The sequence below is a fragment of the Pinus tabuliformis genome, chromosome 9, assembly GCF_031772625.1.
Source record: "Pinus tabuliformis cultivar Carrire ecotype Pingquan chromosome 9, CPIR1, whole genome shotgun sequence".
Classification (NCBI taxonomy): Eukaryota; Viridiplantae; Streptophyta; class Pinopsida; order Pinales; family Pinaceae; genus Pinus; species Pinus tabuliformis.
In genome coordinates, this window is record NC_142307.1 from 57798368 (window position 1) to 57818316 (window position 19949).

The following is a 19949-nucleotide window of genomic DNA, read 5'->3' on the forward strand; positions in this document are numbered from 1 at the left end:
TACAAGGCAATTTTATATCTATTTTTAGCTTCGGGGGCGTTGCCCTCAAGCGCCCGCCGGGGGACCTATGGCCCTCGGACCCCCCAGCCGGGGGGGATTTCCCCCCCCCCTCGCACCCCCCTGTGTGGAGGGGTGTACAAACTTCTTGGGGTATACATCCGGCTGAAACAAAGACCTCTGAACAATCATGCTCCACACACAACAATCTCCCACTTGGAGAATGATTGTAGCAACTCCATCGCTGCTTCATTTGCTGGACAATGACTCCTCTTTTGACCTGGTTGTTTCTCATCTTCATCGTCATCCTTGAAGACCAATTGAAACTGAGCATATTCTCAGTTTCTCCCTGGTTACAACTTTTGTTAGCATATCTGCAGGATTCTGGATAGTGTGTATCTTTTCTAGCTTCAACTCTCCATCTTTCAACACTGATCGTATGAAATGGTACTTGAGCTGTATTTGTTTAGTCCTATAATGAAATGTTGAGTTCTTTGTAAGATGAATGGAACTTTGGCTATCACTATATAACGTGCCCATAGCATGCTCCTTACCCAATTCACCCATAAACCTTTCTATGCAAATCATTTATTTACTAGCCTCTGTAGCAGCAACATACTCTGCTTCTATTGTTGAAAGTGCAACAACACTTTGGATTTTTGAAACCCAACTGACAGCTATTCCACCAATAGTAAATACATATCTTGTAGTGCTCCTCCTGTTATCTCTGTCACCTGTCATATCTGCATCAACATATCCCTGTAGAGAAATGTTTGCACAACCAAATCATAATGCTTGATTTGTGGTACCTTTCAAATATCTGAGAATCCATTTCACTGCCATCCAATGTTCCTTTCCTGGATTTTTCATGTACCTGCTTACAACTCCCACTGCATGTGCAATATCAGGCCTTTTGCAGACCATTACATACATTAAGCTTCCAACTGCTGATGCATATGGAACTTTAGACATATAATCCATGTCTTCTTGGGTCTTTGGGCACATTTCCTTACTAAGTTTGAAATGGCTAGCAAAAGGTGTACTAACTGGTTTTGCATTGTGCATATTAAATCTTTTCAACACCTTTTGTATGTACTCATTCTGAGACAATGTTAATTTTCAATTTTTCCTGTCTCTAGTGATTCTCATACCAAGGATTTGTTTTGCAACTCCCAAATCCTTCATTGCAAATGAATTTGCCAATTTTCTTTTGAGCACATTTATTTCCTGCATGTTAGACCCTGCAACAAGCATGTCATCTACATACAATAACAATATAATATAGTTTCCATCATTTTGCTTTTTCAGATAAACACAATGATCAGAGTGGCATCTAGTATAACCTTGTTCAGACATAAACTTGTCAAATTTTAGATACCACTGCCTTGGAGCCTATTTTAAGCCATACAAGCTCTTCTTCAACCTGCACACTAGTTTCTCCTTCCCTTTCACCTCATATCCTTGTGGCTGCTGTATATATATCTCTTCCTCCAAATCCCCATGGAGAAAGGCTATCTTTACATCTAATTGCTCAAGATGCGAATCTTTAGCTGCTACTAGACTTAAAATAGTTCTTATTGAAATCATTTTAATAACAGGAGAAAATATTTCATCAAAATAAATACCTTTCTTCTGTGCAAACCCCTTCACCACAAGTCTAGCTTCGTACCTCTGTTTTCCTCCATCTTCTTCCTTCAGCCTGTAAACCCATTTATTATTCAATGTAGTTTTTCCTGCAGGCATCTTGACTAAGTCCCAAGTCTGTTTATGCATTAAGGAGTCCATCTCTTCTTCCATGGCTACCTCCCACTTCTTCTTGCTTTCAACCTGCATTGCTTCTTCATAACATTCCGGTTCACCAGAATCAGTCAACAATAAACAATATAATGAAGGAGAGTATCATTCAGGGGGTCTACTTATCCTGGTAGATCTTATAACACCACTTTCAGGTGTTTGGGGTGCTTGTTGCTATTGTGGTGGTTGCTGTTGTTGATTATTATTATTTTCAGGCACCTTTACTTTTTCAGTGATTTCATCAAGAACTACATATTCCTCGTTTTCTTTTTCCTGTTTCTTTTCCTGCAACTGATTTTTATACAAGACCTTTTCATTGAATATTACATCTCTACTCCTAATGATTTTGTGATTTTCGTAATCATATAAGCGATAACCAAAATCAACCAAAATCATTAACACCATATCCAATAAAGGTGCATTTCTTTGACTTTGCCTCAAGCTTTGTTCTATTTTCTTTATCAATATGGACAAAAGCCTCACAACCAAAAGGCTTTTAAAAAGAGTATTTTACCTTTTTTCCTGTCCATGCTTCCTCTGGAACACCACCATCCAAGGAACTTGAAGGCCCTCTGTTTATTAGATTAACAACAGCATCTACAGCATCTGCCCAAAACTGTAAAGGCAATCCTGCATGCAATCTCATGCACCTTGCACGCTCCATGATTGTTTTGTTCATCCTTTCTGACACAACATTTACTTGTGGTGTTCTTGGAACTATCTTCTCTCTGTGAATTCCATGCTTTGAATAATACCTATCAAACTCTTTGTTACAATATTCACCTCCATTGTCTGATCTAAGACACTTCAATTTCTTTCCTGTCTCAATCTCAACCAAAGCTTTCCACTTCTTGAAAGTATCAAATACATCATATTTATTCTTAATACAATAAATCCAAGTTTTTCTAGTTGCATCATCATTAAAAGTAACATAATAACGAGAGCCACCGAGAGATGATACCTGAGCAGGTCCCCATACATCTATATGCACAAGCTCTAACTTTTTGCTCTTTTTTTCTTTCCCAACTTTGAGAAATCTGACTCTCTTCTGTTTTCCATAAATGAAATTCTCACAGAAGTCCAAATCAACATTCTTCAAACCCGGCAACAAATTCCTTGAGTGAAGAATCTTCATCTCCTTTTCACTCATGTGTCCGAGCCTATGATGCCATAATGCTACATCTGCTCCTTTGGAAGTTAAAGCATTAACAGAGTTAGAAATACCATTGCATAAATACAATGTACCAACCTTTTCGCCTTTTGTTATTACCAGGGCTCCTTTGGTGACCTTCCAAGCTTTATCTGTGAAAGTTGTCACACAACCTTCACCGCCTAACTACCCTGTTGAAATCAGATTTTTCTTTAGATCTAGAACATGCCTTACCTCCTTTAGTGGCCATTAGTTTCCATTCTGTTGTTTTACAAGAACCTTACCCATTCCAACAATTTTACAGGGTTTAACTTGTCCAAAATCTCCTTGAACATAGTCATGAAAGTATTTCTTATCATGTGTTGCATGGAATGAGGCCCCTGAATCTACCACCCAGGAATCAGTGATATTTTCGAAAGAAAGAATCAAAGCATCTTGTAACACCTCACCTGTCACATTTGCTTCATGATTGTTTTCTTGTTGTGCATCTCCTTCTTTTCCCTTTTGAGATCTACAGTCTTTCTTTAGGTTTCCTTTATTTCCGCATTTCTAGCATACTATCCCCGATCTAGACTTGGATCTGCCTTTCCTTGATTTACTGCGATATCCTAAGCTCTTTCCTCTTTCCATTTTTCTTCCCCTAGACTCTTCACTCAAAGCATTACCTGATGTCTCACCGGAGCTTTTCTGTCACATTTCCTTGCTACGGATAACATCGACAACATCATCAAACTTTAAAGTACTAGATCTAGAGATAGAGTTACTAATGGCCATTACTAAACCATTCTAACTTTCTGGTAATGAGCATAAGAATAACAAAGCTCTAACTTCATCTTCAAAGTTTACCCCTACAGAACTTCACTGAATTGTAACTATATTAAAATCATTTAAATGATCTGCAACAGATCCACCTTCTGACATCTTCATATTAAATAACTGTTTCATAAGAAATACCTTGTTTGAGGCCAAGGGTTTTTCATATAGTTTCGACAACGCCTGAATCAAACCCTCTGTCGTTGTTTCCTTCGAAATGTTGAAGGCGACTGACGCAGCGAGGCACAACCATATTGTTTCGAGTGCCTTTCTATCGTGAAGGTTCCATTCTTCATCTGTACATAGCTGTCGGCTTCTTTGTTTTTCTGCTCAATGGTAGGTACAGATCTTTCTGATATAGATAATCTTCCATCTGCATCTTCCATAGCGAGAAGTTTTGGTCGTTAAATTTCTCGACCCTAAACTTACCATCTTCCGCCATTGCTCCCACAGAAAACACATAAAACAAGAGAGACACAGATATACGTGGTTCACCCAGTTTGGGCTACGTCCACCCCGAACAACGAGTCCTTCCTTTCTATTATCTAGCAAAATGAAGAGACACAACCTATAGTAGATCCACTGTAATATCCTCTATTTTCTCTCACAATCTCACCTCTCTATTTCTCACTCACAGTATACACATGTATTACACAGCCTCAAATACAATGCCCTCATACAAAGAGAGGGGTTGCCTTCTAGGGCAAAAATCCCTAAACTAAAAATAAGTTCTACCGTCAGATCATCTGCCTAATGAACGACCCAGATTGACTAGAAATTACTACACTTTTACAAGGCAATTTTACATCTATTTTTAGCTTTGGGGGCGCTGCCCTCGAGCCCCTGCTAGGGGACTGCTGGCCCCGGGACTCCCCAGCCGGTGGGATCGCCCACCCCCCCGGACCCCCATGGGAGGGACAAGTCCCCCCCGCACCCCCCCGCATGGAGGGGTGTACAAATTTCCTGGGGTATACATCCAGCTGAAACAAATAACTCTGAACAATCATGCTCCACACACAACACTCCTATATCTCTTCAAGAAAGGCCTGTAATAGAACAAATACATGTTGAGAGTATAGCATCTAATACTAGAAGTGAAGAAAAACTATTAGAGATTCATAAATCTCCTTATTCTTTAGGTTCTCCTTTTGTTGTAAGCCCAAACGAAACCTCACCTCCTATCCATCATACTCCTTTAGTCTTATCAATCACTCCTTAGCCCTCTATCATTCAGATTGCCAATGCTCTTTTAGCCACCATAGCTATGGCAGGTCCACAAGCACCTACCAAAATGGAAAGAATCATAGCTGCTAGGTATGGACGTCTAATACTGCCCACTCCTTTGAATGCTATGCCTACTAGAGAATATCCAAGGTATATGCCTAAGTTCACTGGAACTGAAGGTGTTTTAGCTGAAGAACATCTTGAGTCATTCTATAGCTATGCTAATAACCTAGACATTACTGAAGATGATGTCTAGATGAGAGTCTTTGTCGAAAGCCTAGATGGAGAGGCTAGAAAATGGTTCAGGGAACTGACCCCAAGATCTATAGCAGATATTGAGGCTTTAGATGATGCATTTCTAAAGCATTGGGGGGATAAGAAGGATCTCTTCTACTACCACACTAAATTTGGGAACTTAAATAGGTAAAATTGTTAGATGTTGTCTGATTTTAATAAGAGATTTAACCGCATGTACAACAAGATACCAGTTGAAGTGAAACCCACCACTACCTCCGCTAGACTCATCTATGCCAATGCCTTTGATTCTAACTTCTGTTTACTTTTGAAGGATAGGTGATGTGCTTCTTTGGCTGATATGCAAGATGCAGCCCTGGAAGTGGAATCAAACATCACGGCTACAGAAAATCTCAAAGGTAATGCTGAGAAAAGGAGACAGAGGGGTGAGCCTTCATCGTCTTCAGATCCCAAGATTGATAAAATGGCCAAGATGATAGAGTCATTAGCCTCTAAAGTTTCCAAATTAAAGGTTGAGCAGCATTCTAGGAAAGGAAGGGTTCCTAATACCTTTACTCCTCCAAATCCAAATCCATATAGAAGGGCAAATGACCAATTTCAGATCTTGCAAAGAAACAAAGATGCCAATGAAGACAAAAGGGTGAAGACCCCTTTCTAGAATATATTCATGGAAGAAGAGAAATTGAAGAAGAGGATGAGATCCATTGTATGGAAAAAAAAGGCAGTGCCCCTTTTTTAACCAAATCTACCTATGAGATGTCATTATTCAATGACCAGATCAACCAAGAATGGGATGGTGAAGTTGTTCTACAAACTGAAGATTAGCACCAATATAATTTGAGGTCGATGATGAATAATGTCAAGGAAACTCTTGTTCATAAAGTTGTTGTCCCTGTAGAACAACAAGATAATAAGAAGAAGCAACTAGCAGTTGATCCTATCATCCTCAAAGCTCCAACCATAAAGAATGAGTCCTTCAAGACATCTATCCTTGAGGCTCTTGAGCCTAAAGTCATCCAAGCCTCCACTCAGCTTAAGAAACCAGTTTTCCAGATCATAGAGGAAGAAGGCCCATAGATTTGAGACATGTTCTTTGATGGGGCTTACTCTAACGAAGCTGCAGGAATAGGTGAAGTCCTTGTGTCCCCCACACAAGAATGCATTGATTCATCTTTTATATTAACTTTTTAGATCACAAATGACACAACAGAGTATGAAGGAGACCTTATCATTCAGCAGGTGTACAAAACCTTCCAAGCAAAACATCCAAGGTTGAAAGCATAGAGATATGAGGTGAAATATAGACCATCTCTACCTGATAATGTCAAATGCTGGAAATTTTTTGAAGTAGATGATCAAATCAATAGGCTTTTGCAAGTCTTTGATGATTTTTCTGATATGCACATTGAGCAAGAGAAAGAAACCTTTGATAGAAAGGTAAAAAGGGTCAATTTTCAGTTTGGTGACTGTTCTCTCTAAAGGGATGCATCAAAGGAAGGAGGAGATGTTTTTGATGGCCCATTCAATGGGAAGTTTTGGAACTTTATTTCAATTAAGGCTTTCAAGCCTTGGTATTGTAAATATTTTTTTTCAAGTTTTTATTTCATGCTAAAGAGACTACATGCCCAATGCAACACTAGAAGGAAGATTTGATCTTGTTTTTTTACAGGAAAGGCATTGTTCTGTAGTTCTTGAAACCTCACAGCGAGGATTTCATCCCCAGAAGGAGCCAATGTTAGCCTTGGAGGTGTTTGGACCAAAAATGGACCCAAAACACTCCCAAAGTCTCCAAGGTTTGCTTAAAATCATGCTAAAGGATCCAAGTATGCCCCAAAAGTCTTCAAAATCCTCTTAAGGATAATTCAAAGTCAAAACCATCATAAGAGGAGAGCCCTTGGAATGGAGGAAATACACTATTGGGAGGTAAAAAACCAAAGAAAACAATGAAAATCAAGTATCATAGGCTTAAGCAGAGGAATGAACAACAGCCGTTAGATCTGGCCGATCAATGGTCCAGATCTGAGTAGCGGGAGGCAATCAGTGGAAATTGGTGCGTGCCCAAGGGAACTTGTGATGGCGATCGACGATCATTATCGGGGATTACTATGAGCGCTAACCATGGACCTCTGGCTCAGGTTATATGTGATTATGATCAGATCACATCGTGGTATCACATCAACTATCACCATAGAGTGGGGCCTTTGCATATATGTGCGCGATGCGATAAGACCTGGACCCGATGGGTTTCCGGAGTGAAATTATATATTATTTCAAGTCCGTCCAAGCCCATTTTCAACGCATTTTTGTGTACTTTCATTGTTTAAATGAAATAAAAAGGAAGCTTGGGACAGTACGATAGCAATGAAACCTGGACCTGATGGGTTTCCGGAATGAAAATATAGATAGTTTCAAGTCCGCCAAGGCTGATTTTTCACGATTTCTAGCATTTTTTCATGTATTTCCAAATACAAAGGGAAGCAAGGGAACAACCCATGTGTGACTTGCGATAGTGACCCTAAGGGCAGACCTGATAGATAAATAAACCAAATTTTAGGACTTTTGAAGTCCGAAAGAAGTAGAATGGGTGGGATTTCTCGGTATTATAGTGTTTTCTGTATATAACAGAAAACAATCATTATTAAGCATTTTAAAGAGATCACAGAGGCCCAAATATCCATTCCATCACCTAAAAGAGGCCGAGAGACAAAGACATAAGGCTAGAAGTGGAAATGTGACAGCACATCACAATGCAGCCTGCAACAGAATTTATCAGGGAGCATAGACAGCGCAACACAGCCAAATCAACTAGAAATGGTCATGGAACCACAACACAACACAACCAGAACAAACAGAATGATTGTGGGGCATTTCTGGCAGGAGAGAGATCCCAGATAGCACAAAAAAATACCCAAAATATCTTAAGGTGGTTATTACTCTGTTAGAAGAGAAAACCTCCAAGCCATGTTTGCCTATTGAGGGAATCAATTAGTTAATAAGACAGATCAAACAGATTAAGACTCTAAGCATTTAAGAGTTTAGAAGCATTGTAAACGGCCTATAAAAGATTGCAAACTAGATGTAATAAGGGTCCAACTTCTGGAGACTATTGAGACTTTGCTACTCAAGCTTCTCATCTGCATTCATTAGTAATACAAGCTTCTTTCGCTGTTATATGTTCAATGTTGATTTCTCTTATATTCTAAGCTTTCACTTGGATAGTTTATTCATGTTTCTTTTGTTTCTAATGCCAGATAACTATCATCTTATCTTTGAATTGATAAATTAGGTTTGCAAGCTTATTTATTGCCTGTAGCTAGCCATTCATATGTGCTATTATATATGCATCTGCCAGTACAATCAATATTCTCATTTACTTCATGTAGCTTTCCATTCATATGTGTTTATATATATGCATCTGCCGATATGGTCAGTATTCTCCATCCATTCATTGAATCTACAAACTATTGAGCATTAGTGGTTTAAAGCCTTGTAACCTGAGGGTGTTCATGCATGTCTTGAGTAAAAACATAGTTGAAATGGTTATCTGGCTTGATCCAAACCATCATTTATTCCAATAGTTCAGAGAATAGTATTGAAGATTATATGCTACCTGGCATCTCCAAGCTGCAACCTAGTAGAGCTTCCTGGAGTGATAATAGGGGCCTCCCCCACAAGATCCATTTCAATATTTTGGATCTTGGGGGCCTACCCCCAAGATCCGGATCATCTATATACTCACTTTGAAACAATTTTAATTTGCGACTCTTCTTGTCTCTAGCTATTCTCATACCAAGAATTTGTTTTGCAACACCCAAATCTTTCATTGCAAATGAGTTCACCAATTTTCTTTTGAGCACATTTATTTCCTGCATGTTAGAACCTACAACAAGCATGTCATCTACATAGAATAACAATATAATATAGCTGTTGTTATCACTGAAAATTTTGTTGCCAAAATTGCTCAGACTAGCTTAAGGACAAAGTGATTTCGCAGCGCATAAATCCTTTAGCAGTTTCGCAGCGCAACCTGTTTTAGTGATTTCGTAGCGAAATCACTGACTTTGCACTGGCTGCGCTACGAAATTGGGGAATTGTTCAAATCCATAGCCAATATCTCACCTATATTACTTTTGTCTCCTATGGGTTCTGTGGGAATATGATATATGCATAGAAAAGCCTGTTTCTGCAAATTGATGGTGAAGTTTGTAATTCATCTGAGTTATGGCTACAGGTTTTCTTGCCTTCTAGTGAGAGTTTAAAGCTTGCAAACCAGGATAAAAGTCCTCAATCAGCTCCACTGTCAATGACAGCTGATGTTAATAGAAAGGTGGCTTTTGAATAAGGTGCCAATCATAAGAAGGAAAGCACACAGGTGTATAATAGAAGAAAGGTTTCTAGTTTGAGAGTGAACGGTCTCATGCCAAGGATGACTGTCAGTTAAAAGCCTATAGTCATTGCATTCAGATGGATAGGAAAATGCCCCTTATAGAATATATTGGCTTTGGTTTGAATTTGTCTAACTCTTCAAGAAACTGGACTGGCATGAATGATTATGAAAGAGTTTACAGCTTCAGAGTCCTTTTTGTGCAGTTCATAAAATGGTCTTTAATGGTTCTGAAAAGTCGTATTCTTCTATCATTATGGATCATCATGATACCTGTTTCATCAGACTCTTGTCTCATCTTCTGGTGGTAGTCCCTTTACAGGTTCCTGTGGATGAAAGTCCCTTGTTTCTTCTCTATCAAGATTGTGCTTTTGGGCTATTATTTCTTAAGATATAGGAAAAATTGATATTGCCGAGTCAAATGGATTCAAATTTGCGCCAGGGGTGTGAAATTGTAATAGCAACACCTGGCCGTCTGCTTGACTGTCTTGAAAGAAGATATGCTGTTCTGGATGAAGCAGATTGCATGATTGACATCGGTTTTGAGCCACAAGTTGTTGGAGATTTAGATGTTATGCCTTCAAGCAACTTGAAGCTTGAGAATGAGAATGAGGAGCTAGACGAAAAGTGGATATATAGAACAACATATATGTTCAGTGCAACAATGCCACCTGCTGTGGAACGGTTAGCTCACAAGTATCACTGAGGTTGAATTGGCGGGATGCAAAGGAATGGAAAAAATGCAGCTCCCTCCTCATTTGTGTCACTTACTGTTGGCCCTTTGGGTCTTCTTCTTCAATTGGCCGTTCTTGAGGACGAGAGATCGCCCTGCCTTTTCCTCTAACGCAATCAGACTTTGGCAACATTTATTGTCACCGACAAAATTTGTTTCTCCGTTCAGCTTTATGAATGCCAAACAGCTAAAATTGGGTGAAGTTTCCCGATTCTTCTTTTTTGTGGTGATGCCGAGTTGCGCCATATATATCAATCGTATCAACATCGGGGTCGAATTGGGACGTCTGCTCGGGGGTGATAACAGTGTAAATGATGCACCTGCTCTCAAAAAGGAAGATCTAGAAATGCCAGAGACTTTGTACCTGTTCAACTACTCTGGTTGAATTTAGTGATAGATGGACTACCTGCAACTATTATCGGATTTAATAGCAAGATTATAAAGTAATGATGATAATGAAAAGAGATTTATGGGTGTCTAGAAATACCAGTGATTTTAGAGGATTATTTTCAGATTTGAAGACATGCATTGAGTATTGAGGATCAAATTCAAAATTCGAAGGGCGCCTAGCAATTTGAAGAGGCTTATAAGGGACAGAATTATATAAGTGTTAACCATTGCTGTAAGGCCATTCAAAAGGATAAGTGAAATGGATGAGGTTTTATATGAAATGCTAAAAGTTCTACCATGTAAAAGGTGACAGAGCATTTGGAGGCGGGAGGATGGACTCTGTTTTGATGATATTTCCATCAGCTTCCCTATTAAACACAATACCAAAAATCAAGAAAATAATATATGGAATGAAGATCCACATCATAACGATGTGCTTGGTGTTCCAAAACAACAGTGGCATGAGTGTCATGATAAAGAGAAATATCAAGCTGCTCAAAGTAATGCCTCTAGTCATGGTGCATAATTTACCACTTTGAGTGAAAAGCTATACCCAGAACTTGGATTTTGAACTATATTTAATCCAACCGGGAATGTGAAAATATCAAATGACAATGACATCCATGTGCATGAAGCAGAATTTTCGATGATAAGCATATTTCTGCCTTCGAATTTTTTGATAGTAATGTCTTCATTGTATTTAAAGACTAGCCAAAGGAAAATCTTGTGAATAATAACCCTCACTTTTGTAAGAAAGATGGAGATTACAAAGAACAGATCTATGAAGACAAAAAATGAAGACAGTACAGAGTGTGGCTGTGAGACTGCACTAAAGGGTAGGGTAGTATGTGAAATGCTTTAAGCATTACCATCATCATGACAGAGCAAATCAAGCAAAGAATTCCTAAAGGCAAATAAACACTGTTTTAGCAAAAACAGCAGTTTCGTAGCGCGCTACGAAACTGCTGTAGGTGTTGTTTTATGATGAAGACAAATAGTTTAATGGTAAGATCAGCAAATTTTTGAAGGAAACGCCTAAGGAACATAAGGGAGACCACATGAGGCTATCCTAGCCATTCAGATAATGACAAGTGTGCCTTTTTGTAAAGGTGAAATATTTTGTCTCAAGTTAAAACTTTTATAAAGTTACTTTATGACCAGTTAGGGTTTGGCAGAAATGGCATACGAGGAGTATTGTTTTGGTTTATACACATGTCCATCAACGAAGCCTCCAACACATCTGAAATATGGTGATGCTCATCAATTTTGGGGTATTAAAGAGCTGGGAACATGTTGCTTAACTTTCGAAGGATGGTGGGAGACAAGGACCGGAAAAACAGGGGTTTATCCTTATGATCAATGAACCATCAGCGCATTCAGTATCCAATGCTAACCTTGTTCATTGCATCAGCTTCTCAGTTATCTCGGCCAAACTGAAAGGAGACAGGTGTCCAAGAGCAAAGAAGGATCATGATACGAGGAAGATAGAATTAGATATGTAGTTTAATTAGCACTCTTTGTAATTACAGTCAGCACTTAATGTATTTAATAGGTTAGTTCAATAGCGGATAGGAGTAATTAATGGCAATCATCGAGCTCCCCTCATGCTGGAGGTGGAAGCTCTAAGTAGTTAGAAGTATGTGTCTATATAGAGGAGAATGATCTAGGTAATGGGGGTTGGATGTTTTTGGGGAAGACTGTTTTGGTTTATGTATAGCAGATTTCAGTAATGCAAATGACTGTTGTTTCTTCTTAGGATTCACAATAGATCTTATTGTTCAAATGTATGATGGTTTATTCTCTTTAATGTTCTTTTACAGTTTGGTTAATGCATAATCACTCAGAACTCATGAATCATGCTCTGACTTCCTGTATGCCTAGGAAAACTGTGTTTCATGTAAGTTATGTTTGAACATTAGATGTAAAGTGCCCTGATTTCTATGAAAGGATAGTGTTATTGTTTACTGAGATATTAGTGACTCCATAAGCCCAATGGGAAGCAATTCTGTCCAGCCAGTACATTTTTCATGTGTCTTGTAAGAGTTAGCCATCTTGTTCAATATCAATAACCTATGAGAGAGCCCTCTCAGACTAAGGAGGCTAAGCCTTAGTTAAAAGCCTGGTTTGAAACAGTTACACAGAGTCTTGCTGATTAGCAGCCTTCAGTGCTTGATTTTGTGATAACATTTTGGTGCGTCTGCCGGGAGCCTGAAGTCTATTCATTCCCGAAATTAAGAGGTTGAACTTCTGAAGGTAGCAGGAGCTAAAACATCTTTTGAGGCTGCAAAACTACCTTGGCGACTCCACACATCAAATAACAAATTAGTAGGTGACTCCACTGCTAAAAGATCAGTGGCTTGATGAAGTTTCAAGATGAATTCCACTGCAAGAATGAATGCCAGGTATGCTCCTATGAATCGGTCACATATTCCTGGTTTTCCAAATCCTATGCCAGAGTTTGATTGGTTAGATGATCTTCCAATATTCAAAGATGAAAAGAAGGATAATGCTACTCTCCATTTGGTTAAATTCCATATGCATGTACGCAGTCTTAAGGTTCATTTCCCTGAAGATTGTCTCATGAAAATGTTTATGACCACTTTAGAAGGAAAAGCATGGTCTTGGTACAAAAGTCTAGAAAATGGTTCAATATATTCGCTTGCTAGTTTTCATAATGAATTCCATGAAAAGTATAAAGAAGGTTATCCTTCCTTATTGCTGCTTAAAGATTGTTGTAGACAGTTTTTAAGTCTTATTCAGTTCTTGGAGGATTGTTATGATGATGATGAATTTATGGATGAAGAAATTTTAGAGGCTCTTCATAACAATGCATTTCAGCACCGAGAAGAAAGTATAACCTCTCATGAAATGTAGCATGAAGATCAGCAGGGGTTTATTTGTGAAAACCATGTTTCATCCTTTGATATTGATGTAGAGATGCAGCAGATTTGTCAGGCTTCAGATCATCATAAGTATGAAATCGATTGCAAACAGCAAGAAGTACTGGAAGATAGCTTCTACGACCCTCAGGCAGAGGATAAGCTTGTTCGATTTTGTAATTCCTTGCAGCAGCTTACTTCAAATAATAATCATAATACTGAGGAAAATTACATTGTTTGTGAGCATCATTCAGAAAGGCAGTTGGATAGCATATCAAACAAATTTGGTGTGGCTGAGGATAAGTTGTTTGAAGATATAGAATGTTATGAGAATCAGCAAACTCACCGTGTGTTTTTTGACCCTATAGCTGAATACATGGAAAAGTTTTACTGTTCAGGTTTCCAGTTATATTTTCATCTTGAAGAACAGTTACACCTCATGCTGCCTTGGTTACTTCAGTATCTGATTTATTTTTGTTTCAAGCACAGCCAAAGGACTCAAATGTCAGATAAGACAAATGATTGGCTACATTGGAAATTTCACATTGATTGAGTTGAAAGAAGTTTAAATTGTTAGGGTAGGTAGGTAGGTGAATGCAAATAAGCTCAAGGTTGACTGAGCATTTCTTTTTTTCAGTAGATGTAGTGTTCTTTCTCCTACAGTGATCATTCAGCTAAAGCCCGAGGTGAAGTCCCAAGGAAATTAAAGAAGATGTTTGTCAAATAAATTTTATAAGGCACTGGAACTGTAGGTTCTTAGTGTACCACAAGGGCACACTATCCCAAGTGGAGCCACTGTTATCACTGAAAATTTTGTTGCCAAAATTGCTCAGACTAGCTTAAGGACAAAGTGATTTCGCAGCGCATAAATCCTTTAGCAGTTTCGCAGCGCAACCTGTTTTAGTGATTTCGTAGCGAAATCACTGACTTTGCACTGGCTGCGCTACGAAATTGGGGAATTGTTCAAATCCATAGCCAATATCTCACCTATATCACTTTTGTCTCCTATGGGTTCTGTGGGAATATGATATATGCATAGAAAAGCCTGTTTCTGCAAATTGATGGTGAAGTTTGTAATTCATCTGAGTTATGGCTACAGGTTTGCTTGCCTTCTAGTGAGAGTTTAAAGCTTGCTAACCAGGATAAAAGTCCTCAATCAGCTCCACTGTCAATGACAGCTGATGTTAATAGAAAGGTGGCTTTTGAATAAGGTGCCAATCATAAGAAGGAAAGCACACAGGTGTATAATAGAAGAAAGGTTTCTAGTTTGAGAGTGAACGGTCTCATGCCAAGGATGACTGTCAGTTAAAAGCCTATAGTCATTGCATTCAGATGGATAGGAAAATGCCCCTTATAGAATATATTGGCTTTGGTTTGAATTTGTCTAACTCTTTAAGAAACTGGACTGGCATGAATGATTATGAAAGAGTTTACAGCTTCAGAGTCCTTTTTGTGCAGTTCATAAAATGGTCTTTAATGGTTCTGAAAAGTCGTATTCTTCTATCATTATGGATCATCATGATACCTGTTTCATCAGACTCTTGTCTCATCTTCTGGTAGTAGTCCCTTTACAGGTTCCTGTGGATGAAAGTCACTTGTTTCTTCTCTATCAAGATTGTGCTTTTGGGCTATTATTTCTTAAGATATAGGAAAAATTGATATTGTCGAGTCAAATGGATTCAAATTTGCGCCAGGGGTGTGAAATTGTAATAGCAACACCTGGCCGTCTGCTTGACTGTCTTGAAAGAAGATATGTTGTTCTGGATGAAGCAGATTGCATGATTGACATCGGTTTTGAGCCACAAGTTGTTGGAGTTTTAGATGCTATGCCTTCAAGCAACTTGAAGCTTGAGAATGAGAATGAGGAGCTAGACGAAAAGTGGATATATAGAACAACATATATGTTCAGTGCAACAATGCCACCTGCTGTGGAACGGTTAGCTCACAAGTATCACTGAGGTTGAATTGGCGGGATGCAAAGGAATGGCAAAAATGCAGCTCCCTCCTCATTTGTGTCACTTACTGTTGGCCCTTTGGGTCTTCTTCTTCAATTGGCCGTTCTTGAGGACGAGAGATCGCCCTGCCTTTTCCTCTAACGCAATCAGACTTTGGCAACATTTATTGTCACCGACAAAATTTGTTTCTCCGTTCAGCTTTATGCATGCCAAACAGCTAAAATTGGGTGAAGTTTCCTGATTCTTCTTTTTTGTGGTGATGCCGAGTTGCGCCATATATATCAATCGTATCAACATCGGGGTCGAATTGGGACGTCTGCTCGGGGGTGATAACAGTGTAAATGATGCACCTGCTCTCAAAAAGGAAGATCTAGAAATGCCAGAGACTTTGTACCTGTTCAACTACTCTGGATGAATTTAGTGATAGATGGACTACCTGCAACTATTATCGGATTTAATAGCAAGATTATAAAGTAATGATGATAATGAAAAGAGATTTATGGGTGTCCAGAAATACCAGTGATTTTAGAGGATTATTTTCAGATTTGAAGACATGCATTGAGTATTGAGGATCAAATTCAAAATTCGAAGGGCGCCTAGCAATTTGAAGAGGCTTATAAGGGACAGAATTATATAAGTGTTAACCATTGCTGTAAGGCCATTCAAAAGGATAAGTGAAATGGATGAGATTTTATATGAAATGCTAAAAGTTCTACCATGTAAAAGGTGACAGAGCATTTGGAGGCGGGAGGATGGACTCTGTTTTGATGATATTTCCATCAGCTTCCCTATTAAACACAATACCAAAAATCAAGAAAATAATATATGGAATGAAGATCCACATCATAACGATGTGCTTGGTGTTCCAAAACAACAGTGGCACGAGTGTCATGATAAAGAGAAATATCAAGTTGCTCAAAGTAATGCCTCTAGTCATGGTGCATAATTTACCACTTTGAGTGAAAAGCTATACCCAGAACTTGGATTTTGAACTATATTTAATCCAACCGGGAATGTGAAAATATCAAATGACAATGACATCCATGTGCATGAAGCAGAATTTTCGATGATAAGCATATTTCTGCCTTCGAATTTTTTGATAGTAATGTCTTCATTGTATTTAAAGACTAGCCAAAGGAAAATCTTGTGAATAATAACCCTCACTTTTGTAAGAAAGATGGAGATTACAAAGAACGGATCTATGAAGACAAAAAATGAAGAGAGTACAGAGTGTGGCTGTGAGACTGCACTAAAGGGTAGGGTAGTATGTGAAATGCTTTAAGCATTACCATCATCATGACAGAGCAAATCAAGCAAAGAATTCCTAAAGGAAAATTAACACTGTTTTAGCAAAAACAGCAGTTTCGTAGCGCGCTACGAAACTGCTGTAGGTGTTGTTTTATGATGAAGACAAACAGTTTAATGGTAAGATCAGCAAATTTTTGAAGGAAACGCCTAAGGAACATAAGGGAGACCACATGAGGCTATCCTAGCCATTCAGATAATGACAAGTGTGCCTTTTTGTAAAGGTGAAATATTTTGTCTCAAGTTAAAACTTTTATAAAGGTACTTTATGACCAGTTAGGGTTTGGCAGAAATGGCATACGAGGAGTATTGTTTTGGTTTATACACATGTCCATCAACGAAGCCTCCAACACATCTGAAATATGGTGATGCTCATCAATTTTGGGGTATTAAAGAGCTGGGAACATGTTTCTTAACTTTCGAAGGATGGTGGGAGACAAGGACCGGAAAAACAGGGGTTTATCCTTATGATCAATGAACCATCAGCGCATTCAGTATCCAATGCTAACCTTGTTCATTGCATCAGCTTCTCAGTTATCTCGGCCAAACTGAAAGGAGACAGGTGTCCAAGAGCAAAGAAGGATCATGATACGAGGAAGATAGAATTAGATATGTAGTTTAATTAGCACTCTTTGTAATTACAGTCAGCACTTAATGTATTTAATAGGTTAGTTCAATAGCGGATAGGAGTAATTAATGGCAATCATCGAGCTCCCCTCATGCTGGAGGTGGAAGCTCTAAGTAGTTAGAAGTATGTGTCTATATAGAGGAGAATGATCTAGGTAATTGGGGTTGGATGTTTTTGGAGAAGACTGTTTTGGTTTATGTATAGCAGATTTCAGTAATGCAAATGACTGTTGTTTCTTCTCAGGATTCACAATAGATCTTATTGTTCAAATGTATGATGGTTTATTCTCTTTAATGTTCTTTTACAGTTTGGTTAATGCATAATCACTCAGAACTCATGAATCATGCTCTGACTTCCTGTATGCCTAGGCAAACTGTGTTTCATGTAAGTTATGTTTGAACATTAGATGTAAAGTGCCCTGATTTCTATGAAAGGATAGTGTTATTGTTTACTGAGATATTAGTGACTCCATAAGCCCAATGGGAAGCAATTCTGTCCAGCCAGTACATTTTTCATGTGTCTTGTAAGAGTTAGCCATCTTGTTCAATATCAATAACCTATGAGAGAGCCCTCTCAGACTAAGGAGGCTAAGCCTTAGTTAAAAGCCTGGTTTGAAACAGTTACACAGAGTCTTGCTGATTAGCAGCCTTCAGTGCTTGATTTTGTGATAACAGCTGCCATCATTTTGCCTTTCGAGATAAACACAATGATCAGAGTGACATCTAGTATAACCTTGTTCAGACATAAACTTGTCAAATTTTAGATACCACTGCCTTCGAGCCTGTTTTAAGCCATACAAGCTCTTCTTCAACCTACACACTAGTTTCTCCTTCCCTTTTACCTCATATCCTTGTGGCTGCTGCATATATATCTCTTCCTGCAAATCCCCATGGAGAAAAGTGGTCTTTACATCTAACTGCTAAAGATGCAAATCTTCAGCTGCTACTAGACTTAAAATAGTTCTGATTGAAGCCATTTTAACAACAAGAGAAAATATCTCATCAAAGTCTATACCCTTTTTCTATGCAAACTGTTTCACCACAAGTCTAGCTTTATACCTTTTTCTACCTCCATCTTCTTCCTTCAACTTGTAAGCCCATTTATTTTGCAATGTTGTTTTACGTGTAGGCAACCTGACTAAGTTCCAAGTCTAGTTATGTGCTAAGGAGTCCATCTCTTCTTTCATGGCTTGCTCCCACTTCTTCCTGGTTTCTACCTGCACTGCTTTTCATAACATTCTGGTTCACCAAAATCAATCAACAATACATAATATAATGAAGGAGAGTATCGTTCAGGGGGTCTACTTATCCTGGTAGATCTTCTAACACCACTTTTAGGTGTTTGAGTTGCTTGTTGCTATTGTGGTTGTTGTTCTGGATGTTGATCATTATGATTTTTAGGGCCCATCACTTTTTCTGTGATCTCGTCAAGCACTATGTATTTTTTGTTTTGCTTTTCCTGTTTCTCTTCCTACAGCTGATCCTTATACAAAACCTTTCCATTGAATATGACATCTCTGCTCCTAATGATTTTGTGTTTTTCATAATCATAAAATCGATAACCAAAATCAATACCACCATATCCAATAAAAGTACATTTATTTGATTTTGCCTCAAGCTTTGTTCTATTTCTTTATTAATGTGGACAAAGGCTTCACAACCAAAAGTCTTTAAAATTGAGTAGTTTACCTTTTTACTTGTCCATGCCTCCTCTGGAATATCACCATTTAAGGAATTTGAAGGCCCTCTGTTTATTAGATAAACAACAGTATCTACAGCATCTACCCAAAATTGTAAAGGCAATCTTACATGCAATCTCATGCACCTTGCACACTCCATGGTTATCTTGTTCATCCTTTCTGACACACCATTTTCTTGTGATGTTCCTGGAACTCTCTTCTCTCTATGAATTCCATTCTCTGAACCTACCTATCAAACTATTTGCTGCAATATTCACCTCCATTTTCTTATTTGAGACACTTCAACCTTTTTCCTGTCTCATTTTCAACCAAAGTTTTCCATTTCTTGAAAGTATCAAATACATCAGATTTATTTCGAATACAATAAATCCAGGTTTTTCTGGTTGCATCATTAATAAAAGTAACATAATAATGAGAGCCACCAAGAGATGATACCTAAGCAAGTCCCCATAGATCTGTATGCTCAAGATCTAACTTTTCGCTATTATTTTCTTTCCCAACTCTGAGGAATCTGACTCTCTTCTATTTTCCATAAACACAGTTCTCACATAATTTTAAATCAACATGCTTCAAACCTGGCAAAAAAATTCTTGAGTGAAGAATCTGCATCCCCTTCTCACTCATGTGGCCGAGCCTATGATACCACAATGTCGTATCTTCTCCTGTAGAGGTTAAAGCATTAACATAATTAGAAATACCATTGCATAAATACAATTTACCAACATTTTCTCCTTTTGATATTA

At 38.4% G+C, this 19949-nt stretch overlaps 1 protein-coding gene across 1 annotated transcript; it reads left to right on the forward strand.

Annotated features, from left to right (window-relative positions):
* Positions 1-15292: 15292 nt before the first annotated feature.
* On the forward strand, positions 15293-15577 carry LOC149147110 (DEAD-box ATP-dependent RNA helicase 21-like). The gene has a single exon (XM_089441719.1). The coding sequence runs from the start codon at positions 15293-15295 to the stop codon at positions 15575-15577; it is 285 nt and encodes a 94-aa protein (XP_089297845.1).
* The last annotated feature ends 4372 nt before the right edge of the window (positions 15578-19949 follow it).